The following is a 25,423-nucleotide window of genomic DNA, read 5'->3' as shown; positions in this document are numbered from 1 at the left end:
ATGCCAAATCTGCTACGTAAAAAGACCTGCCAAATCTGCAGGTTTTCTGTACAAATGAGAATACTGAGCCACAGGGTCTTTTTTAAAAATAAAGTTACAAAATTATGAAGAATCATCCAGGCCAACTGAGCCTAATTCCATTTGAATCAAAACATGACTCCCATTGACCTCAAGAAAATTGATTTGAGCCCTTATGGTATGTCTACACTGTACAGTAAGTAGCCTGTGGGACTTGTGTTTGTAGACCTGGTGTTTTGCAAGCCTACACTTGTGCATCCATGTTGCATTAGAAACCCATACCTTTGAACTGTGTTGATGTGCCCGTACTATGTGACAGATGTGAGACAGGCTGTTGGTGGAGGCATATCTGCCAGAGTACCTAGTACCTATGTTTGATACAACCACTCTTGTACTTGGTTCAAGGGGATTTTTTAATTTGGCCATGCTATATGAATTATGTGGAAGTGGAGCCAGCTGCTATATCCAACTAAGCCATTTTTGAATTTGTACAATTCCAGCAGCCAAAGTTGTTAAAATGGAGCCTAGCCTGGTGGAAGAACTTCTCCAGCTCACTTGGTGAGTCCTGCCTCAGAGCATCTGAGACACACTGGTGGATGCTTTTGTGGCAATATTTGAACTGTTGAAAGCACCTTTCAAAGGGGGCCACAGCATGACAGCTATGACTCCCCAGGATGCTGCTCATGTCTCTTGCCATAGCTGTGTATTCCCTTTATGTAGATCAACACTACTGGAGCAGGGCTACAAGCAGAGACTGGGCTCACAAGGACCTGGATCTCTAGCAGTGCTCTATAACCTTGTTACATAAAGAAGCAGCTCTAAAAGCATGCATGAGGGAGACTGTGTTGAGTCAGATGGTCACAGTAGTCATCTGATATGGGTCTGTTGCCAACCAATTTGGAGTTGGCAAGACAAGGCTGGAGATCATTGTGGGAGGTTTGTAGTGTACCGAAAGTGGTTGGTATTGCAACAATTCCTGAAATAAGTGCTGGCTTTCAGAGAAAACTGAGCCAGGGCTCATGTGCCCAATAGTCTGCCCTCTATAAGGAGCACTAGTACATAATTGGCTGGGGTACTACATCATTATGCAACCCTGGCCAACCATAAAAGCAGATTCGTGGACAAGAACATGGGATGCAGTGGCGGAATGCATGCCAGGGTTTCACAGAGATCAGAACTTTACCTTTATTGACAAGCTCAGACATTATTCTTCCCTGAGTGACACTGTATAAATGGAGTTATTGTTCTCATGTTATTCTAGTGGATCAATGCTCACCCTGTATTGCCATGGCTAGCACTATACATTTATTCTGGTGGGCACAAAAGGTCACATGTCAATTTTTCTATTATTTTCCCCAGAGATTTTTCTAAAGAGTGAGTCATAGTCTCAGTGTAGAGGGGAGGCCTGAGAGCTGGGGGTCTGAAGAACTAGGCAGTGCAGGGTAGATTTTGTTGCAGCACCACTTGCGTTCGCCCTGACCACTTCCCTCTTGTGGCAAGGGTGAGAAGGTCTTAACACCAAATAGGGGGCTGAGCCCAGCCCTGGGGGAAGTGCTACTGGAGCAGTCTTATGCTCCACTATGCATCCCCAGCCTCCCCTTTGCTTGAGGTGTGGTTAGTTATAGGACTGTGGATGGTTGGTGTCCCCTCTCTGAGAAAAGAGGGAATTAAAAAAAAAAAAAAGTAAGACTAATTTGCTGCATTGTTTGTGTTTATCCTTTCTAGTCAATAAAATTATACATCTGTTAAACATGAAAGCTCTCATGCAATTCAGTAAAACTTCTTTTCCACCAACCCTTCTGCAATAAAACAAAAACTGAAGAATGTCAATATTTAAGTCTGCTAACCCAAAATTACATATCTTGACAGTGCTCCCTTTGGAGTGAAAACTTAAGCTATTATTGTTCAGCTGTTATTTAATTGTTTTAACATATTGAGTTACTAAGAGGTTCAGAATTCTAATGATTTCAAATGTATATTGGACATTTATTCATGTTAAATGTACGCACTGATATTGGCAATTAGAATAGTGCAGTATATCCTGCAATGAGTAAGGGTGGCAAGCATTGCGAGTGAGAGGGCTCTACAGGCATACACTTGTATATTAGAGGAACAACCTGTGTACTTGTATTTATCAGAAATATTGTTTGTAATACAAATTTATTCAACATCTTTTACTCAAGAACCTCAATGTACTTTTCAAGCATATCTAGCCTAATAACTCCTGTGAAGAAGATAAATGACTTTTACAGGAGAGAAAACTACAGAACATCTGACAGTCAAGAACAGAACCCTTTGCTCTTGACTCATCTTGCATCTTAACTTCAAAACAATCCTGTGGATTCACCTGATGCTTGCATTCACATTGCAGAAGTTAGAGAGAAAGCAGCATGAGAATATCAAGAATATGCAGGTCTTACATTGTGACATTCATCGTGAGTTTTAATTTTACCGATTCTGATCCCCATCAGCAGTTTGTGTAACACAATCTTATTTATGGGTAAAATAGGTTTTTATGCATAGCCTTCCATATTCATGAGACTACATGAATAGCTACAATTAGTTTAACAGTTCACATGAGTTATACTCTCGAGAAACTGAGTGCATTAACTAATGCATATCCTTATTCTGTCATCATATCAGAACCTTCCCCCCCAGTTGCATCCTGGGATATATGGAGATCCTCTAACATGTCAGTCAGACTGATTCGTGGAGCATCTTCATCATCTGTGTCACTCTCCACTGGAATTTTTGAATCTATGGAATTAAAGAAAAACCTAATAAGGAAACATCTCCAAGAAATGTCATTCCTTAAAGCTATTACATCACTACGTGTGTCACTTTCATGCAGGCTTCTGCATTACAGAATACTAGAACTCGAAGGGACCTTGAAAAATCATCAAGTCCAGTCCCCTGCCCTCATAGCAGGAACAAGCATCATCCTCCCTAGGTAATTGATTCCAGTGTTTAACCACCCTGAATTTTTTCCTAATGTCCAACCTAAACCTCCTTTGCTGCAATTTAAGCCCACTGCTTCTTGTCCCATTGTCAGAGGCCAAGGAGAACAATTTTTCTCCTTCCTCCGTGTAACACCCTTTTAGATCCTTGAAAACTGGTATCATGTCCCCTCTGTCTTCTCTTTTCTAAATTAAACAAGCCCAATTCTTTGTCTTCCTTCATAGCTCATGTTTCCTAGACTTTAAATCATTTTTATTGCTCTTCTCAGGACCTTCTCAAATTTCTCTACATTTCTTGAAATGTGGTACCCAGAACTGGACACACTACTCCAGCTGAGGCCTAATCAGTGCAGAGTAGATCAAAAGAATGATCTCTCATGTCTTGCTCACAACAGTGTCACACTGATAAATATTTAGCTTGTGATCCACTATGACCCCTAGATCCCTTTCTGTAGTACTCTTTCCTAGACAACTGCTTCCCATTCTGTGGAGTACTTTGCATTTGTTCTTATTAAACTTTATCCTATTTGCTTCAAACCATTTCTCTAGTTTGTCCGGATTTTGAATTATGACCCTATCCTCCAAAACAGTTGCAACTTCTCCCAGCTTGGTGGTATCTGCAAACTTAATAAGCATATCCTCTGCCAATATGTAAATTATTGTTGGGATTGGTTCTGTTCCAAATCTTCAACATACCTCTGTGGAATCCCACTTGTTATGCCCTTCCGCCCTGGAGAGCGCTCTCATTTGTCTCTGTATTCAGTCCACTAATGAACAGTTTCCCAGGATGATCCTCTTCAACCTTTTTGATTCTGTTAGGAGCCGATGAATCCACAGCCCGGGCTGTTTGGCACTACACCAAGGCTGTGGATTTGTGGGGTCCTACTAGAATCAAAATGGTTGAAGCAGATGATCCTGGGAAATGGTTCATTGGTGGACTAAATAGAGACCAATGAGAAAGCTCTCATGGCTGTATTTGGCAAATATGGGTGCATTATAGACCAAACCTTCTCACAATAGAGTTCCCCCTCCCAAATTAGACTTCCAATCCTACTTTCACTGCAGATACAAACATGAACACACAGTAATCAAAGACTGAAAAATATCTACTGATGTTATAACTAAGTAATATGCATTCTTTTAAGTGTGTATCACTTTACCCTGAGCATTCAAATCCTTCTCAATTACCAGAAGCTAAACTAAAATTCGAGTCACAAGTGTTGTGTGTGGTTACACTGTTGAGGAAGATTTACCTTTATAAATATTGACATTTTTTCTAATAGCCTCGTCTTCTTCAAGATCTTCAAGGAAGTCCTGGTACTGCCTAAAAAGCAACACACACAGCTGAATACATTACCCCATCTCTTTTCCTTTAAACTTATGCAAACGCTGGAGTCTGGCAGGCTAATAGCCCCATGGAATCTAAACTCAGTCATGCCAGGTAACTAGTTAGGACCATTCTGATAGGTCAAACACTACTACAGGCTAAACTCTCATAGGAATGGAGGAGAGAGACACTCTCAGATAATTCCTGACATTAATAAGTACTCTTTTTTCATTATACACTGAGAATACTTACACTTTATAAAAGCTGCAGCTATGTGCTTCAAACACATATTACATATTAAAAAATTTGCTTATATTTCTATAGGTTCTGTGATAATCAGTGCACAAATAGCAGAGTCCTAGCTTCATCCCTCATATCCCAAGATACCTGAATACGTTAAAGACAAACAACTTTAGGATTGGGGAAGAAGGGTAGGTGTAACTCTGGCTATGTCTAGACTACATTCCTCTTTCGAAAGAGGAATGTAAATGAGGCAAATCGAAAGGGCAAATGAAGTGCAGATTTAAATATCGCACATTTCATTTGCATATTTGTGGCCGAGCGCTTTTTCAAAAAAGGTTTTTTTTTTTTTTGAAAATGCAGCCTAGACAGTTATTTGACCCTCCCCCCCTTTTCGAAAGAACCCATACTCCTGAAAAAATGAGGTGTACTGGTTTTCGAAAAAGGGTCCCCCCCCGAAAGGGCCACGTCTATACTATGCTTTCACTTTCGAAAAAGTGCTCAGACACAAATATGCAAATGAAGCATGGAGTATTTAAATCTGCGCTTCATTTGCACTTTCAATTTGCCTCATCTACATTCCTCTTTCAACAAAGGAATGTAGTTTAGCCATGCCCTCACTGACCACAACCCTGCTACTTGCATGGATTTAAGGCACTTATTTATTTCTTGGGCATGCGGTCAGCAATTCAGTAACTGCTCTACATCTCACTTCTTTGCTCCCCTCAAGGCCCAGAAAGCATCGTGCATGAAGAAATGATTACAGAATTTGCTTCCTTAGACACAAGCTCTTGTAACATCCCCTTTTTGTGTAGCCTATAGGGCTAACCTGCTTGCTTATATATACAATTTATTATTTCCTGTGGTTTTAATGATGTTTATTATAATAAAGTTATAGTAGATTTATATTGGCAATGTGGATGTAAAACAATGGACTTATAGGCCATACCCTGTGACCTTTCATCCAGATAGCAAAATCAATGCACATATATTCAAGGCCTTTCACCTAGATCAGGGGTGTCCAAACTTTTTTCAAAGAGGGCCAGATTTGATGAAGTGAACATGCCTGAGGGCCGACCATTTTGCCTGACATTCTTTGAACCATTAAAATTAAATGCAAATTAACTATTTCATGCAAAGTTTATTGCAAACGGCATACTTTTCATTTCGTCACATGGATGACAAATCTAAACAGGTGTTAAATCACTCTGCCTTTCATATCTGAAGGCCAGATGAAAAAAAAATCCAGGAAGCTGAAATATATGTTAGGAACATTGTAAAGTACATTACATATTATTGGTAATAAAGGTTGTTTGTCAACTTTTAAGTTAAAAAAATATGAACAGGAACATAACACCAAGTATACATGTTGTGTCCAAATATATTTATAACTGATTTAGACCAACTGACATTAACTGAGATTTTACAATGTATTCATCTCAATACATATGGATTCGTTGGGGGCCAAAAAAGATAGATATTGCCAAATTACCTGTGGGGCCGTATTAAACCAGAACACGGGCCGCAATTGGCCCGCGGGCCGGACTTTGGACATGCCTGACCTAGATAAAGCAACCTTCAATTGCATCGGGGCTTCCATGAATACCCTCAAATGTAGCAGGTACATCATTGCTTGGAAAAACCTGAAATAACTGGTTAAGATCGGACTGAATAATGGGTAGGACAGAAACAACAAATATGATAACTACAAAAGGACCACTGGTAATGAATTGACATATATGAGAAGTTGAGATCAATGACATCCTAACTTATAGGAAAAAGACACTTTACCATTAATAAGGGGAAGAAACATAAGCAAGGAGAAAAGGAAATGTCCCCTACTCAATATGTATCAAATGTAACATACTATAAAAGTGCATCTCCCAGCCTAGAGGCAGTACAGACTGGATCTCCCTGGTCTGGCATCCTCGGGACCTGACTGGTCCCAGATCAGAGATTTTATCTATACCCCTGCCCTGCTGGCTCCAACTGCTGCCCTGCCCCCCAAGCAGGCTTCCCTGCCTCCTCCCCCCTGCCCGTAGCCCAACTGAGCTGCACACCCAGCTTCCTGGCTCCACCACTCCCACAGCACTGGGACGCTCTCATCCTAGAACATCTGTGGTCCTGCCACACCACGGAGGTTGCCAGACCAGAGAGCTCTGGTTTATAGAGGTGGAACCGTAGAAGACGTCCTTGCGAGGTTGTCAGAATGATGGCCACTAGTGATTATGGGGAATGCAAAGGTGATGAGGAAGACGACGACTAATGCCTCAGGTTGCTCTAGAAGGAATGGCGTGAGTATTATGGAACGGAAACATAGATGTGCAGTCTCTATCTTGTGAAGCTGTGGTGTTTGTGACTGTGCTAAGTGTAATATTAAACTATATTTGTAAATATATAAGAGTTCCTAGAGTGTAAGTGTTGTAACTGTGTACATCAGGATTCCCAATCATAGAATAATTAAAATACTGAGCCTGATTCTGGGACAAAGGACCTGTCAACCGTAAAGGCAGTAACAGGAAATTCCTAAGTAATCTAAGATTGAGCAGCATTTATAAGTCACTCTTTGTGTAATGTATAGTTATAGTACGTCACTATTATTCAGTAGCTTTTACATCCAATTTAACTCTAATATTTTGCTTCCATTTTCCAGTCATTTATGTTAGTCAGCTGTCATAATTTACAGTTGAACATACCAATGACAAATACTTTTTCTGCCTTGCAGATATCTCTTCAGACAACTTAATGTATAATTGGTTGCCCCACAGACAGGTGGTCAGTGACCCTACTCAAATCATTCCAGCTTTTATTTTTAAGTCTTTGAAGTCACTGTTTATACTGTGTAACTCTGTCCTTTAGTAATGGCTGTCAAAGAGGGATGAGATTTCACTCTAAGCATTCAGAGCTAAATTGTGCCTTTGCAGTAGGGAGCAGGGAAGAACGCCGGGAGACCAGACCTGATCAACTATCCTAATACAGTGAGCATGCACTCTCCTAATGCAGTGCCACTTGTACCTGCCTGTGTTGAAAAAGGAGAGGAGTGGTGGGTGACTCCACTTTCTCTGGATACCCTGGAGCTCTGCTAATTGGTACTGAATCTAGTTCATGCTCAGAAGAGATTAAGAAATGCTACCATTACTAGACCCTACACAAAGGGTTCAAGGGGAGGAGTGAGGAAAACGTTATTGAGCAGAAACCAACCTTTCATCATCTGTATCCATGCCTTCTCTGTCCCTTTCCAGTGCTTTCAGTTTCCAGTTCCTGCGACGCTGTCGTTTAGTACGGTCATAACTCTTCTTTATTAACACCTACACAAAAGATACCATGTTAGACAAGCTTTCTGTAAAACAGGGACATTCTTTAAAAATATTTGGAGTCTGAATTTATGTCTATGATATGAACTGAAGTAATATGTGATTCACTAGATCAGCGATAGACAAACTAGGCTAGTGAGTGGGCTTCATGAGGGGCCCGGCCCTTCTTCATCTCAGTGGGCCACAAGATGATTTCCCAGGATAGAGTAGTTTTGCTAACAGTGTTTGCGTACTTAGACTGTGTGGATTTGCCCACTGAACCATAGCAGGCCTTTGAGTGGATGAAGAGGGAGTGCACAGCTCTCACAGTCAATGCTGAGTGCAATCAACATCATCTCACTTCGTACCCTTGATTTACATGTGTGTCACTTTAGTAATACCAATATGAAAAAACCAACATGGACAGAAACCAGCAGAATCTGGCCACACTTATGCATAAGAAATGGTAAACAAAATGTCTTACGGGCTGCTGCCCACCATTGCATTAGATGAACATGATGATCCTGTGTGACCTTAAAGCCTGCGGATCTTTGAACCATGGAATTATATTGTTATGAATTCTACAAGATAATAATTGGTCACAAGAAAGCAGTACCTCATCTGTGAATATAGGACTGAGTCAGTTCTCACAATATAAAAATAGCGCTTGTCATACTAACGACTCTGAGTCCATTCCTAGCTTCATGTGTACGGGAAGAACAGTACAGTGTTTTCATAGCACAGATAGGTCACAAATTTCAGGGAAGGAAATGGATCTTACAGACTCAAAACAAGAAGGGACAATTGTGATCATCTAATTTGACCTCCTGCATAACAGGCCACAGAACCTTCCTGAACTAATTCCTGTTTGTTCTAGGGCATGTGTTTTAAGGATTTAAGCGACTAATCAGCTACCCAGTAAGCTTAGGGCTTATCGGATAGTTAAGTCACTACTCAACTTAGTTGTTTCCCCCCCTGCTTGCTGCCTCTGTATCAGCAAGCTGGAACTCAACTGTCCGGGCGTGTACCTGGTCCCAGACTACTGCACCTCTGCTTTTTAAATGTAGTAAGAGCCTAGTGGTTCCTACTACATTTAAAAAGTGGAGCATAGTGAACTCCTCTTATTGACAAATCGAGCAGTCAATGGAAGTTCCAACGACTACTTGATTAGCCACCTAACTGCTATTTAACATTCTTAATGTGTTGACTTGATTTCATTCTGATACACATCAGGGAAAATGTAAACAGCTAGAATATAATTTCTGAAACTGGAATTTGACTAGGATGCTTGTGCTAATACTTCCATTTCCCCATATTTTTAGGTGAGGCCTACAACATACATTTCATAGATCATACCATCTCATCTTTAATAAAGCACAGGAAACAAACTTCCCTACAAGAATGGAGACTCCAGGATCTTACCACATCAGGAACATTTTGTGGGTTCATCTTATTTGCAAATTCGTCATTGAGGTTACAATTGGCCAAGTCAAATCTGAAAGGAATATTTTAAAACACACACTTAATAACACGAGTACTTAACCTTTCATGTTTTATACTTCCAAGACGACACACAGTGTAATTACAATTTTATAGTTCATACAAAGATACAATACTTTCAGAAAGACATGATACACAACAGGGAAGAAAATCCATGCTACTAGGCATCCTCATTAAACAAGTTAAACTCGTCACATTCTAAGATACATCATTTATATACTCTCCCAGTATCCATTAACTGATCAAGTACATTACATGCTATCAAGCTACAGAGCAAAGCCTTCAACCTGTTCTGCTGTTTCCATCTCTTCCTGACTTCTCACACACTCCAATATGACTTGTTCAAAGACCAAGTCACTACCTTGACATTTTAAATCCCTGCCAAGCCTCTCCACATCCAAGCAGTCCATGTATGTCAGATGTGCACTCTACACACTCACTGGAATGACTGACCGCTAGCTGAATGACCCCATTCCAATCTGACTTTTGTCCCTCTATATCATTGAATATACACTTCAGTTAGTCTATAAGGTGCCACAGGACTCCTCGCCGCTTTTGCAGATTCAGACTAACACGGCTACCCCTCTGATACTTTATACCATTGAGATGTTTCTCATTGAGGTAACCAAAGACACCTTCCTGACCATAGCCAAAGGCCTTTTCTCCACCCTTATTTTTAATACCACAATTTAAGTTCACCATTCTGTAGGTAAAACATGAACCTGAGTCAAATCCAGAGCAACTTCCAACAGATGTGCTAGCTCTTCAGTGCAAACCGTGTGTGAGTGTGAGTGAGAGAGAGAAAACGAATTAGATTAATTTCCAAACATGCACAGGCAGCAGGAGCGAGTCCAAAGGTGCAATTTTTCAAATGTTTGGTTAAGATGGACATGTCAAAAATAGAAAAACCTCTCTTCCTAATAACCCTAAACCTTTTCCTACAATGACAAAATTACAAGATCTGTTCTGTCCCGCATACTCTGCAACTATGGGGTCACTGTTTCAGGAAGTTGAGATTTTACTAACCTGTAGAATCTGTTTCCGGCCATCAAACACTGATTGAAAATATCAAATAGCAATACAAACCCCAAGACGAGGTCTCCAGGATTTAGAAGGTGCCCCAAATGAGTGCGACAGAAATACTGATGATCTGTATTCATCTCAGAGGTTTTCTGTACCCAGGCTTCAGCAAGAGTGTGCTTGAGAAATGGAAAAACATTTTTGTAATGAAATACAGATGGCTTTATTTGCTTATGCTACATTGCACAGAAGTGTTTTAATTGTGCATTTCACATTGCATCACAAATACTGGATTTTTCTGTATCCAGTTTCTATATCCATTTTCTCCTCCTTAATGATTGCTTTTTTTTTAAAACTGAGGATAAACCCACCCACCCGATTTTTTTTCACAGCCCCCATATAGCTTTCCTCCTATAAATACGATTACAAGGGTTGTTTTCACTAATGTATGTACCAAAGAGGGTTTCTGGACTAAGCTAATATTGTTTGGTAAGGAAATACAACTACTTTGACCAGCAAAGCAAGTTAGACATTATTACATAGAAGTCTCTAAATAGCACAGACGAGTCAAGCCACATTCTTGTGTTACTAAGAAAGAACTGCTACAAGATCTGTAAAAACTAGTAAGAGGGGTGAGTGGACTTCTGACTTGTCCCTAGTACTAATTTGACCCAGGAATTCAGGTGGTATATTTGTGAAGATTGTTCAAATTCAGTTAATTTAGTTTTAAATGCTGGACTGAAAAAAATTGTGCCTAAGAGTAAAAAGTTTATAACAAAATCAAATTTTAACTTCACCTGAAACAGAATTATTTTTGAAAAGGGAAGTGTATGCAATTCCAATAGAAATGATAGATTGCACCTTCCTGTTCACCAGCTAACAGCCAGAAATATTTGGAAAAATGCAACTTGCTTTGTAAAATGGAGTGAGACAAAACAGAATTCCAGACAAGGAACCAGGTTTCAAAAATTTTAAATAAGGCAAATAAACTTACTTTTTTTGATTTCATTCCTGCACCTGCACCTAGTTTTCCTGCTTGGACTCTGGTGATATCTATTACAATGAACTCCTCCAACTGCTTTGGATGGAACAAACTATTGAAAGGGTGACGCCAGTAAGTGTTTCCATCAATGTCAGCAACTGAAAGAGCAAATACAGACATTCATGCGCAAAGGAAAACTGCTTTCAGACTCAACATACAAAATATGTATTACTAAGTCACACAACAAGACAACTGCCAAATGATCAGTGATTTTACATTTCAGCAGAGTAGATGCATTGAGGCCAGGTGTACATTATAAACTTCTGCTGGTGTAGGATTATCAAAATCAGGGTGCAACCTGATTGACAAGAGTCCTTAGTATAAATTAAATTACTCCGGCAATACTGTGCTTTTGCCACTATCATTTATTGTTAGGAGAGGAAGCGAAAATTGAAATATGAAAAGGAAAGACTCTGAATTTTGTTGGTATAAGCTGCATTCACATGAGAAATGCTTTGCTGGTAAAATATTCTGATGTTGCTATTTCCACAAAGTGCTCCTAGTGCGGACCTGAGTCACAAGTTACACAGCACTCTATAGCTCCTTAATTTTAAAGGAATATCCCTATGATTTAAAAAAACAACAAAAAAAACCCCCACCTAAGGCCTTAAATCTAAGTTTTTCCAGCATATCACTTTTAACTGACACACCTGTAATGGCAATAACCCTAATGTAGACAGTTTGTTCTGATATAAGCTAAACCCACAAAAAGCACTTTTTTGTCAATATAAGCTTCAATTTAATTATCAAGTGTAGTAAGATAAAGGCTTAAAATAAAAGCCTATGTAGCACAGGCCTGGTTTGAGGCCTAGCTAACAATGGACAAAACATGGCTAACAAAGCAAAGTTAAGCTGTGAGCACGAGGCGGGCCCCTGCTCACAGAACTTGGCATGAACAGGGCTGAGAGTGCAAAATGCTAATTGGTAATAGGCCAAGGTGTAGAACAGTAATTGGTACTGATCATAAATGGAAAGCACATGGTACTACCAGCTCATTTAAAAAAGACCTCGGTACATACTCCTGATACAGACCCACGTTCAGGAAAGGGTCTAAAATGACAGCATGACAGACAGATGATCTAATCATTCCTCGAGGTACAGGGCAATAGGTGGTATCTAAGTAGCATCAAAGGGTGGCAACCTGACAACATCAACAGTGATGTATAAGTTGTTAGTACCTGTATTTAAAGTGGCCTTTATATAATCTAAGGGGCAGTGGAAATTTCCCACTGAGTCATTAGGGGGTACATCTGCATAGTGGTTCAGTAGAATCCACTGATAACTATTGCTATACTTTGCTTAATAATATATCTGACCGGCCACCTTAGATCCTTATCTGGTTTGTGGTCTTCAGGGGCTCTCTGGGGTCTGCTGTGGAGACTAAGTGCACAAGTCGACACAGCACACGTCACTGAGCACACATTCACAAGCAGCCTTCTGGTTATCATCATCAGTGGAGTCAGAGACCTGTGAGGACATCTCAGCAGTAAATCCTGACTGCCTCCTAACTAACTGCATCAGGGATGGCTCGGAGATCTAAAACAGTAAACAAGCCTTATATGACACTGCAAAATAACAAAAGTAGAGAATTCAGGGGCCAAGAGATTAATTACTTAGTTTGCCGATAACGTGTTTGGCAGCGAGAAGACTGATTTAGTCTTTAAAAGTTAATGTCTGAAGCATAAGATATTGTGTATCAGGAAAACAACTTACTCTGCAGAGTATTGGGATCAAGGAGGTGAATGGTACTTGTTACTCTGATGCATACACAAATCTGGTGCATGTTCCCAAGGCTCTGTGCCAGTTTTGGAGACAGACATACAACATTGTCCTGTGTACCAAGAGACAAAATTGCATACATTTTCTTGTTTTTAATATTCAGATTTTTAACAGAGTACTAAAACTTTTTTAAAACAAGTCCTTAAATTAAGTTTGAGAATAAAACCACTATCACCATTCAATATAGATGCTACAAAAAAAAACCAACTTGGGGGATGAAAACGTCTACAATAGGGTGTGGTAGATAATGGAGTTTCTTATGTTCCCATGGAGGGCACTTGGTAAGAGCTTTTTTAGTTACAGTGCAGAACCACTTTCTCAACCTTCAGTTGAATGTCTATCAGCATAGTGTACCTTGCATGATTCCCCTACTTAGAAAGTTTTGAATAATTCTGTACACTTGAGGAAAGATGAGGTTATACCATATTCTGTTTTTGAAGTTTCTCGAAAGATCATTCTTTACTTTTTCAGAGATTAACATTAATTATTCTCAGGGTGTAAAGTACAGATAAGAAGTCAGTAGTCTAGATCTGTGTCTCTTAAATTAGCAAAAATGCTCAAAAGATAAAGATGTTTTACACTATTTAACTATAGTATATATTGAGCAGGGCTCAAACTTGTGAGAAGCAATATTTTTTCTTCACTATTTAAATGACTAGGCTATAAACAGTGAAAATATTTTCAGGTAAGCTGTCTAAAATACAGGTTCTCTCTCCCTCTTTTAACATAAATATTGTAGTAGTGCCCAAAGGCCCTAATCAAAATCTCATTTAAGCCCCACTGTGCTAGGCTCAGTATAAAACACATAAAGACAGTATTTCAGCCCTGAAAAACTTTTCATACTTGGATGCAGTTATATTTTTTAATTGCCCAGAATTTTGTGTTTTGTATATATTTTGCTTCTCCTGCTACTGTAAAACTGGGACTGAGAGAAACCCACATGACATCCTAATACCCACTATCATAGCTAACAATTATCTTCATTTGGGTCAAGCAAACTTTCAATATGGAAGAAGTGCAAATGAATACATAGTGCACGGGTATATGTGGAGTGTAGTGGAATATGCATTTATGACAAAACACTTATGAGTGCAAGTGAGAGCTAACTATACCAGAATGGTCTCTATAGCCAGCAAAACACATTTCACATGTTAAACAATACAAAACATAGGTGGTATTCTGATGGTAAATATGTTTCAGTGATATGAGCCAAAAACTCATTTTGGAAGATCTTTGGATGTAATTCTTAAGCCATCATCTCTCTCAAACACTTCACAGAATTGTGCACCAAACTTTTTAGTCAAGTTTCATGGGATGAACTCTGGCATATAAACTTTGAGGTCAATTGGTTTTGCTTTTTATGTAACTTTATGGTTGCACTGCACATTGGGCTAACAATTAGTATGGATTTCAGGCAGAGTATGGGAAACAAGCAGTCTCTCCTTTCCAAAATGATTGTGAGCACACTTTTTAAAATACTCTCCAGTTAATTAAGTGCTTGTTGAGTACTTTGTTCCATAGGAAAGTGTTTATCTTAAAAGAGCCCATTTAAAAAAAATCCTGCCTCATCAAAATTAGGAATGTTAACTATTAGGTATTTGTGTAAATGCGTAACTGCTAAAATTTCAAGCGGTTAGAGTGTACACGTGGGGGGGGGGGGGCAGGCTGGAGCTGGTTTTTGTCTGCCATCTCCCGCTGCCTCTGATAAAGAGGCTGTGCAGGAGGCTCCACAGGAGTAGATATGCGCAGGGAGCTGGTTTGAAAGTCGCTTCCCAAGTGTACCAGCTCCCATTTACCCCCCTCTATCAGAGGCAGCAGTGGGGAGGTGGGGGGGAGGGGCAAAATCAGTGGGATTAACCCAGGCTTATTGGTTAATCATGAAGTAGACTGCACACTGACATCTCTAATCACAATCTTCATAAAAAAATTACTAGTGAACTACAGCCATAGTAATTTGGTAATATTGTATCCCTTATTTTTTAAAAGAGGAAAGCTACCTTGCATATTGGAACAATCTCCACTGAAAAAGTGCTTTTGTAATTGTAGGCATTGCTATGAATATCATGAGAAATCAAACGCTGGGATGATTTTGATCTGAAAAACATAAATAAAACTTTAAAGGAGCAAAATGAAGCATAAGAAATAAACAGATTTAATTATCTTCTGTATCTGAATAAAATATCGTTAAGTAGAAAAAGATCTGCAAAGATATGGTTTTATATCATAAGAACAATAGAAGTAATATGGGATACAGGACAATAGACAAAAGAGTTCATTCCATGATGTCTCAGCTGAGGAAAAAACTGGGAACTTATGTGGGATGAGTCTTTTGTAATTACTACAGAGAACTGCTGGTTCTGCACTTTGCATATGGATAAAGGATCATTACAGTAATTTTCAAACAGCTCCTGAGAATATGAATTAGAATATGATAAATTATGGCAAAATACCTGGAAGGAACTGTACACTGGAGAAAGTCTACCATCTTCTGGGCGTGTTGCTTTGACCCATAATAGAAATCCAGGCCATCTTAAAGAAAATACAGCTACATGAAGATACCTATTTAAAGTACAATATATTGGTTTTCACTGAAAAACAAAGGGCTATATTATTCAAAATTAGGTATCCAAGTAAGCATTGAGCACAAAAACAGAATGCTAGTACTATTTTTTTCAGGCTTGACAAAGCCTTCCAATTCCGATTCCTTCAGTCATTTTCTATAAAGATTATTGGTAAGATGCTTCACTTACCATGAATCTCTTTGATCCGAAGAGTATTTTGATGAAGCTTGTGCTTTAAAATCAATTGTTCCAAGTAGTAGAAAGTCTTTTTGTGCAGAGTCTAAAATTAAAAAGTCAAATACAGATTAGATTATGAAAATTTAACAATCTTCAAGTCATCTGCAAAAGAAAATCAGTATTATTATCCCAAAATTACAGGCAGGGAAACTGATTAAGCTTAAGCAAAATGCAGGACAATGTAGCACTTTAAAGACTAACAAGATGGTTTATTAGATGATGAGCTTTTGTGGGCCAGACCCACTTCCTCAGATCAAATAGTGGAAGAAAGTAGTCACAACCATATATACCAAAGGATACAATTAAAAAAATGAACAAATATGAAAAGGACAAATCACATTGCAGAACAGAAGGGGGATGCGGGGGGGGGGGGGGAGGAAGGAAGGTAAGTGTCTGTGAATTGATGATATTAAAGGTAGGGAGAGTGGGATGTTTGTGAGTTAATGGTATTACAGGTGATAATTGGGGAAACTGTCTTGGTAATGGGTGAGATAGTTCAAATTCTTGTTAAGTCCTTGTTGGCAAGTGTCGAATTTTAACATGAATGACAGTTCAGAGGATTCCCTTTCAAGTGCAGATGTAAAAGGTCTTTGTAGCAGAATGCAGGTGGCTAAGTCATTTAGAGAGTGTCCTTTCTGGTTAAAGTGGCAAGAAACTGTTTTCTCTTTGTGATCTTGTCTGATATCTGTTTTGTGGGCATTAATCCTTTGGCGAAGTGTCTGAGATGTTTGTCCAATGTACATAGCAGACGGACACTTTCGGCACATGATAGCATAGATTATATTTCTGGATGCGCAGGAATATGTGTTCTTGATCTTATAACTCACTTGGTTAGGTCCAATAATGGTATCAGCAGAATGAATATGTGGACAAAGCTGGCAACGGGGTTTGTTGCAAGGGAAGGTACCAGGGTTGGTATTAGTGTGGTATGTCCTGATTAAGCTTAGACACTGAACAAAGTATTTATCATTACTACAAGAGAACTACTGAAAATACACCATACATATATGTAAGAGTGCAGGCAACTGTTCTATTTATGTTTCCTCTGTTTCTTTTAAACTGCTCTCTTATTTACTCTTATTTCTTGCTTCTGTAATATTCATAAAAAAACAAAACAGATCCTAAATAAGAAGAAATAATTATCCTGATTCAAATTATGGGTGTGAATGGTTAACCAGTTATCCTTGCCCTTAACAGGGGAGGCTTACTGGTTCTGGTTAATGGTAGGGACTGGAGCAGCTGCTCGTCTGCCGTGGGCAGGGAACTGCTCCAGCCCTGCAGTGCCCTCCACAAGAAGGGCCTGCTTTGATCATTTGGCAGAGGCAGCCCCTGTCCGTGGTGGGCTCAGCACGCCCCTTCGCGCCCTCCCCCCCCGACTCCTTGTCAAACACTGCATAGCTTGTATGTCTACTACACTGTAGCTGGGAGGGTGCCTGTCAGACGGATAGACATAAATGCTACCATGTGAATAGGTATTGGCTACCTGGCTGAATACAAGACAGGCATTTCCTACCCTCTTCTCTCCAGATACGTACTCGAGTGACAGGATTATACTCATGACAAAATATTTACACTGCTATTAATTAGCATGCTAGCCTGAGTGGAGCTAGTGCGTGTGTCTACCTAGGTTAGAAAGTTGAGTTCCAACCTCAGCGTAGACATACCCATTAGTGTCCAAGTGGCAGAGTGACTGAAGCTGGCTGTTGGTAAAAGCAAAATATTGGGGGTAAAAAACAAAAAAAGTGAAATAATCACAAATGTAGTTAATAAGTCTTAGCAATTTTTCTAGTATGTACGTGTCCTATACATTATTTTCAAGAAGGAAAAAAAAATCTGAAAACGTTTATTAAAAATTATATCAGGTCCCAATTTAATGAAACATTTTCTATTCTTACAAGATTTTAAACTGTTTACATAAAGCAAAGAAAAATCCTCTACAGAAGCATTATATATTGGTAGGACTTGGCAAGACAGCATCAATTATATATTTGTATGTTTAGAAGATCACCTTTGTAACCAAGATAGCTAGAAATAAATGTTTTTTAATTAAGAATTAATGGCTCTCCACAAGACAACTGAGTTGCAGTGAAGTTTAAGAAAAGCAAAAAAGAAGAATGCATGACAACCTGTAACAGAAAAAAACCCCTGCCTTTACAATGAAATCAGCTAATTTTAGCAGGAGGCAGGAGAATAAGAAAAATATTTCAATATTACTATATTATAGATGGCGCTAGAAGCACCTATTATTAAGGCTGCCCATCGCTTCCCATTGTAAGATCTTGTTTTTAGCTGCTTGCTGATCTTTACTGCTTAGTCTGAACCCTCCTTGCCAAGAACCTGTCTTTGGCTGGTTTTTTGTTTTTTTTTTTAATGTTTTTAATTTTAGCGAAAAAGGTTAAGTCATTTCAAAAACTGACAAGGAAAAAAAAAAACCATAGTTCTGTAACAGTAAAGAAACTCTGGTGATCTTTTCTTTGAAAAGATGTGGTGGCACCTCACTTTAGAGCATATGGTATTTTTTAGACAGAATTTAGGAAATTCTGGTATTTCCTAAATGATGTCTTGAAGTTGCAATTTTCAGAATGATCCTTAAACATATTGTGTGTGCAATAAGCTATATATGCATGGAATTAATGGCTCATGTTCACTTAAAGTTCTGATGCTCACCCTTTTAGGCCAGCAAACATCCCTTCTCAAGGCCAGGTGAGCTGGAAATTAGGGATGTCAATGTGTGGACAACTACATAATTAACCAATAAGCCTGGGCTCATCTACACACATTCCCTCCCTCCCCACCCCCTTGCTGCCTTTGTATCAGAGGCAACAGCGGGAAACAGGAACGGGAGCAAGCTTTTAAACTGGCTCCCCACAAGCACCACATCCACCTTCCCACCCCACTGGCGCTGCTGCCTCCAATAGCCGGCTTTTAAGCCATCTCTCAACGCATGCCAGCTCTACAGTGCTGTCCTCCCCACTCCCCGTACTGCTGCTTCTATCAGAGGCAGCAGCACATGGGGAAGAGGGGAGGCTGCCATAGAGCAGTCTCTGTCCATGGTTGGCCTGAGCTCCCCGTGAACAGAGTCTACTCCGACATCCCACAGAGCAGCCTCTATCCACAGCGAGCTTTCTCCCACAGCAGACAAAGACTGCTCCGTAGCAGCAGTCCCTATCCGTGGGCAGATCTGACCTCCCCACTAACAGGGGCTGCTGCCTCTGTGTCAAAGGCAGCAGTGCAGGGCAGGGCAGCTGCCGGTCTGCACGGGAAGCCAGTTTTTAAACCGGCTCCCATTGCCATCTCATGATGCTGCCTGTGATAGAAAGGCAGTAGCATGGAATGGCAGGGGGCTCCTAGGAGTGGAGCTAGGAGCACACTGGCTGCCGGCCCCACCCCCAGGGACTATTGAATAGTCATGTAACTGCTAAAATTTGATGCGTTTACAAAACTATTCTATTACATAGTACCTAATATCACTACTGGAAACAGAGGAGCAGTTTTCTGCCTCCTTTCCTTATGGGAGTGTCATTTCTGTGTGCTTCTATATGCTTCTTCTATAGTCCCCAGCCCTCCATCCAAACACGTCAACACTGCATATTGCCTGGCATGTGACTATTTAAGTCAATGATATAGATCAAGAAATGTGTTTAGCTATATATGATACCCCTTTCCCAGCTATTGATATTGGCTTGTGGTTCACTGGAAAGCAAAGGCTTAAGTATTTTGTAGAAGAGGAGATTAAGAGTTCCTAACACCGACTGCTTTGTTTAAAAAAACCAAAAAAAAAAAAAAAAAAAAAAAAAAAAAAAACAGACCACCACCAAGAGGGGGTACAAACCAGCATAAAGAGGCCAGTGAAGCATCTGCAGTTACTTTAATGTGACTAGAACATCTATGGGCTATTAATGTTCATGACTCAGAGAACACACTGGCTGGGGCAAGGGAAAGATTTCTAGCTTATTTTTGTAGACTGTAATATTCCTGAATTGGCAAGCTGCATTGTGAGAAGTTTAGTCTCCAAAAGAAGGCATTCAATATTGATCATCTGACAAGCTACTGAACTAAACAGACACTGAAAAACATTAGTCTTGTTTTTACCTTTTGTCTGACTTGAACCACTGCTTTCCAGAAATCTTTAGCTTCAACTCTATGACAGTCATCACACATTTGTGGCTGAACAACATACTCCACCACAAACACTTGTTGAAGGATTGCTCCATTCATCACCTGAAAAATCAAATGTAAATTTAAGATCAAATCAAATTTCTTTCTTCTGGCTGAAGATGTTGCCATTTTATCGTTTATACCACTGATGCAAAAATTCAACCAAAATTAGCTATATTATACTCCAAAGTAACTAGTATAGCAAGATCAACCATAATAGTCATTGTTATGCTATACATGGAGGTTGGCAGTACTATCCATGGAAAATAAATGTCATAGTTTTACATAGAGTTCAATTTTCTAAATAATTACTCAGAAAATGAAGAGACATACATATTTTAATGTGTTTAAAATAAATCAACTTCTGAACAAGTAGGCAGTTTTTTTTACAGTTGACTCTGTCATGAACTTCTCTGACTGCATGTGATTATTTTTCCTCCCTGAAGTCAAGAAAGTAAAATGCCTTCCTCAGGCCATTATTAATATCGTTCCATTTGTGGAACAGTGTAGGTAGAGTGAAATCAGCGTCTTCTTCCAAGATAAGCCAATACCTCTGGAGAGAGCTTCGCATACACCAGCTAAGAGAGAATTTCCTTTCTGTACAAAGCTACTCTATGTGTCTCCTAAAACTAAGTTTAGAAAAGAACCTACAGGAAGCGCAATGGATCTCAATTACCTCTTTTTGTACAGTGAGCTTTATTTTAAGTCTCCTGGAATGGGGTTCAGTCCAAACAAAGCCTGCTTCAATCAGTCGCACCTGTCAATAGAGACAAACATAGAAGTTGCATCATTATTCTGGAGTTGATAACTTTCCACACTCTAACATGCATGTTTAAAAGTTTCAGAAAGGTAGCCAAGTTTGCTGTTTTTTCTGTTACAGACTAATAGTCTGGTAGCACTTTGAAGACTAACAAAACATGTAGATGGTAGCATGCAGTTTTGTGGGCTGTGCCCACGAAAGCTCATGATACCATCTACATGTTTTATTAGTCTTCAAAGTGCTACCAGACTATTTGTTGTTTTTTAAGTTTATGCATGTTTAAAGCATACAAGCTTAACCATTAAGAACACAACCATCAGGTAATGAGTTACACAGTATATCATCAGCCTTTGAGAACTGGAAGACTCCTAAGATACATGTTTAACTATGTAACAAACAATCAATATTATACATCTTCACATAACTACACTGAAAAGATTCCATCTGCCTAAAACCATGGAAACAAAAGTTCTATTACAGCCATTTGTGCTTTAACTGCAAGTTTTCACAAACTGCCAATTACTTAAAAAACAATGAAAAAAGTCTTACTGAAATTATTTAACTAAAGTAAATAAAATGGAGTTTAAAAAACAAGTGGTATATTTCCTAATTCATATTGTGATGTGATGGCACAAGACATGGGGAGAACAATAATTTTTGCAGGAGGTCTACTCCACAAATGTTGGTAAATCATCATGGGTTGCACATTTTTACTATATTAATGGAGGGGATGCAGGGTCTAGGATGGAGTTTGGATGCAGGAGGAGCTCCAGGCTCCTGCAGTGTTAGGGTGCAGGAGAGAGTGAGGGGTGTGGACTTTGGGAGAAAGTTTAGATGCAGAAAAGGTGTGGGAGGGGGCAGGAGGTGCAGAATCTGGCTGGGAGGCACTTAACACAAGTTGCTCCTGGGCCATAGTGTAGCACGGTGCTCAGGCAGATAACTTGCCTGCCATGGTTCCAGATGTTTAGGGGAAGGGTACAGAGGGTCTCCGTGTACAGCACTGCACCTGCAAGCACTACCTTCCCCCACCCCCCAGTTTCCAGCCACTGGGAGTGTGAAGATGAGGGGAAGAGGGGGAAGCTCACAGAGCTACTTTGAAAGCCTGTCAGGGCAGTGCACAGACATGCCAGGAGCAGTCAGTTGCTTCTGTAAGTGGTGTGGAGCCACGGCAGGCAGACAACCTGAGCGCTTGCTGCCCTGTGGTCTGAACAGAAATGTTTGACAAGCTAGATCTAACACTAACATGGCTGTCAAATATATCTGTTTGGTTCAATAACAGAATTTCATTTTGCTAACTAAATGCTTTCTTTTAGGGACGTGTTGTTTGCCAGTTCTAGCTAGTCAAAGTCAGTCTCCAAACTCTGGGTAAAATCCTCACCTCACTGAAGTCGATGGAAGACACTGACTTCGACGAGGTCAAGATTTCACACTCCATTTTTAACATAAATGAAATGATAGAGGGCAGAGGTAAATGTGATTATCTAGAATAATCTGAAGTCTGTAGAGTTGGTCAATGAGATCTTACTTTAAACAGTGCAAATGCAATCTGTGACTTACCTTACTAAGTGATGCTTTGATTTTTTTAAGACACAAGGTAAGAAGTTCTCTCGATTCTAAGGCACACTGCACCCAAGTTGCTGGAGGCTGAAGATATCTGAGATGACAGAAAACTTTCAACTATTTAAATTATTCAAATATCGGTGTTTATTTCAAACATTATTAGGTCTTGTAAAACAAAATGTTTACCATAAACCCAAAACTGGTGCTTCCATAATGAAACATTAAGATCCATATACTTCAGAGGTACAGTTTTGAAATTTTCCCTTTAGAAACTACTTAAGCAACCTACTTTTTTTCTACATATGGTTCCACATCACCCCATCAGTAATATTTTAATTGAGCAAAATAAAAATAAAATAAAATATTATTTTAAAGAAAAGAAATGGCAAAGAAGGCCATTTCAGACATTTGCAGTCTATGAGTATAAATTTTGGCATTTCCAACCATTGCTAATGTAGTCCCCTTACTAAAGGTGCCTGACTTTTTTCCTGGGAGGCTGCTGTGTGCCACAATCTAGCTTTAGGGACTACAATTCCCAGGAGCCCTTGAGGAAACCAGTAAGGAAGTTTTGTCTGAGGCTCTCCATGTAGAAAGAGGGTCGCAGCAGTCTGGTGGCTCTCCATTTTGGGACAAAAGGAGCCAGGCTTCTGTGGAGGAACTGTCATGTTGCAGCCACAGACTGGAACTGAGAGCCTTTGGGACTTGGATCTAGCAGGCTGCTTCTGGGGCAGATGATTGCCCTAGAGGGGAGAGACTCTGGCTGTGCCTGTGGCTCAGAAGGACTACACTACAACCAGCACACAGAAGGATGCTGTAAGTAAATGGGCTCTTTGGGAAAGTGCTGCCTGGGGCAGACCTCAGAGATATAGACTAACTCTGGGTCCAAAGAGAGACAGAGTGGCCAGCCCAGTGAACCAGAGCTGCTGGCATTTGGTGGAACCTGCTCCAGTGGAAGAGGAAGTTTGCAGCTGGCTGCATAGCTTGGACTAACACACTCACACACACAACCTACAGAGAACCTCCACTACAGCTGCAGATCTTCAAGTGTGCCCATGCAAGCAAGTGTCTGACTCGGAGTCCAGAGGAGTGTACACTCTGGGGTGGGGTAAATGGTGGCAGTGCAAATGCCAGCTAGATAAGTTCCTATTACTTCTGTGTACTTTAACTGATATTATTCACTGTTAATCTGTTAAACCCTGTTTCTTTAAGTTGTTGAGTAAAGGTGTGTTCATTTTAATTAGATGTATATTATTTATAATTGTCCTGGAGTCAGATCCAGATTATTGCTGGAATAATTTTATTCCTGGAGGCTCCCAACGCACACCATTAAGTGTGTACAGAGCCAGCCAGGTGAAAGCACTGCCATTGTATATGCAGCAAGGGGGTGGATAGGGTTTCCCCAACTAAACAACATCACCACTGGGGTAATAAGGATCTTCTTTTATGTTAAAGCCATCAGGCACCCAAGCACACCTGTGAGTGTGACCTTTTCCCGAGTAATCTGGAGAGGAAAAAGGGGGTTACACTTTTATTAATGAAAATATCATGAATTCAACATTCTAGTAACATATTGGCTTAAAACTTATAGTAAAATTGTACTATACCTCTCACACTGTTTGCAGAAGTGAACAGTGACTTGTTTGGGGATTCCTTCTGTGATATCCACCTGCTTTCGTAAACATGCCACGCACATGTTCGCAGGATTTGGTAGGATTGGAATACCACACTGACAGCACAGGCTTGAGTAAATAAAGCAGAATTAATAAATAAAAATGGGCAATGAACTTGGAGGACTGAGAGATATAAAGGCAAAGAAAAATATTGGGATAGGAGAGAGGCCTACTGCCAGCCTGAACATTGCAAAGCATTCTGTCACTGTGCACTTAGTGTGGAAATGAAGACCCACATCCCTCCAGGGTGTGAAGTGACCAAAGGCCAAGCCATCTTCAGCCCATCAGAAGGTGAGGGCTGTAATGGCTGTGCTGGGAAAGGATTCCCGACTCAGTGGCCCTTCTCCACAGAGTATCTCAGCAGGGATTTTCAGAGAGGTTCGAGTTTAAATTTACTGCTCTCCCCACCCAGCTATGGATTCCAAGGATCTGCCCAGGGCCTCACCGGAGATCTGCAACACAACTAAGAGTCACGTGGCACCTGAAAGACAAAGATTTATTTGGGCATGAAGTGGGTTTCGTGTACCTAGGCGGGTTTGTGCAGGTGAAAGCTGATGCCCAAATAAAACTGTTAATCTTTAAGGTGCCACTGGACCCTCCTTTTGGCGGATACGCACTGACAGCGCTGCAATTCTGAGACTTGTCAAGGGCCTTGTGGGCGGTTCGGTCCAGTCCTACTCGAGCCCTTCATTCCTCTCGGCCCCACCCATCCCCCGGCTCAGCGCCAGGCCCGTGTCACTTACATGTTCCCCTGACTGGGGGCCACCGGCTCCTTCATGTACTCCATGTCCGGCCCACGCGGCTCCTAGGAAGGCGGAGAGGAGGGTGAGCTCGAGGCGCCCTGGCGCAGGGCAGCGAGGGCCGCGCGCACGGGCAGGACCCCTGAGCAGGCCTGAAAGGACTCTGGGCCCGGGCACCCACGCGGAGACACGTGTCGGGCCGAGTCACTTCCGATCCATCCCCGCGCGGCCCCACCCCGCGTCGGGCCGATCCCTTCCCCGCGTCCTGTCCCACGCGCGCCGCCGCGGGCCCCGTCACTGACCTGCGCTCACGAGATCGCGCACGCTTCGCTAGCCACCCTGGCTTCCAGTCCCGGCTACCTCAGCTTCAACTTCCGGAAGGAACCCCAGTCCCGCGAGAACTGGATGGAAGCGAGATCGCGCTGACCTTGCCTCGCGGTTTCTCAGCCAATCTGCGGCCGCGGAATCTGTCGTTACGACTCAGCGCGAGATTCCCTCGCAGGCTCCGCCCCGGCTCTGTGGGATGTGGCTAATACCGCCCTTCTAGCCCCGCCTTCGCCC

General features: G+C 40.8%; 1 protein-coding gene across 1 annotated transcript; it reads right to left on the bottom strand.

Moving 5' to 3' along the window:
* Nucleotides 1–1,983: 1,983 nt before the first annotated feature.
* On the bottom strand, nt 1,984–25,350 carry NMD3 (NMD3 ribosome export adaptor). Its single transcript, XM_006123433.5, has 16 exons — nt 25,165–25,350; nt 24,866–24,927; nt 24,057–24,191; nt 22,450–22,546; nt 20,809–20,889; nt 20,067–20,195; nt 15,927–16,017; nt 15,627–15,705; nt 15,174–15,270; nt 13,111–13,228; nt 11,350–11,495; nt 10,422–10,534; nt 9,258–9,330; nt 7,744–7,850; nt 4,229–4,299; nt 1,984–2,775 (listed from the first exon to the last, which is right to left on the bottom strand). Exons 2-16 carry the CDS (start codon nt 24,907–24,909, stop codon nt 2,642–2,644), a joined length of 1,515 nt encoding a protein of 504 aa, XP_006123495.1. The 5' UTR covers nt 24,910–24,927; nt 25,165–25,350; the 3' UTR covers nt 1,984–2,641.
* Nucleotides 25,351–25,423: the final 73 nt, after the last annotated feature.

Source organism: Pelodiscus sinensis, chromosome 10 (assembly GCF_052426305.1).
Source record: "Pelodiscus sinensis isolate ZL-2025 chromosome 10, ASM5242630v1, whole genome shotgun sequence".
Taxonomy (NCBI): domain Eukaryota; kingdom Metazoa; phylum Chordata; order Testudines; family Trionychidae; genus Pelodiscus; species Pelodiscus sinensis.
Note: the sequence above shows the minus strand (reverse complement) of the source record. Positions and strands in the feature narration are given on the sequence as shown.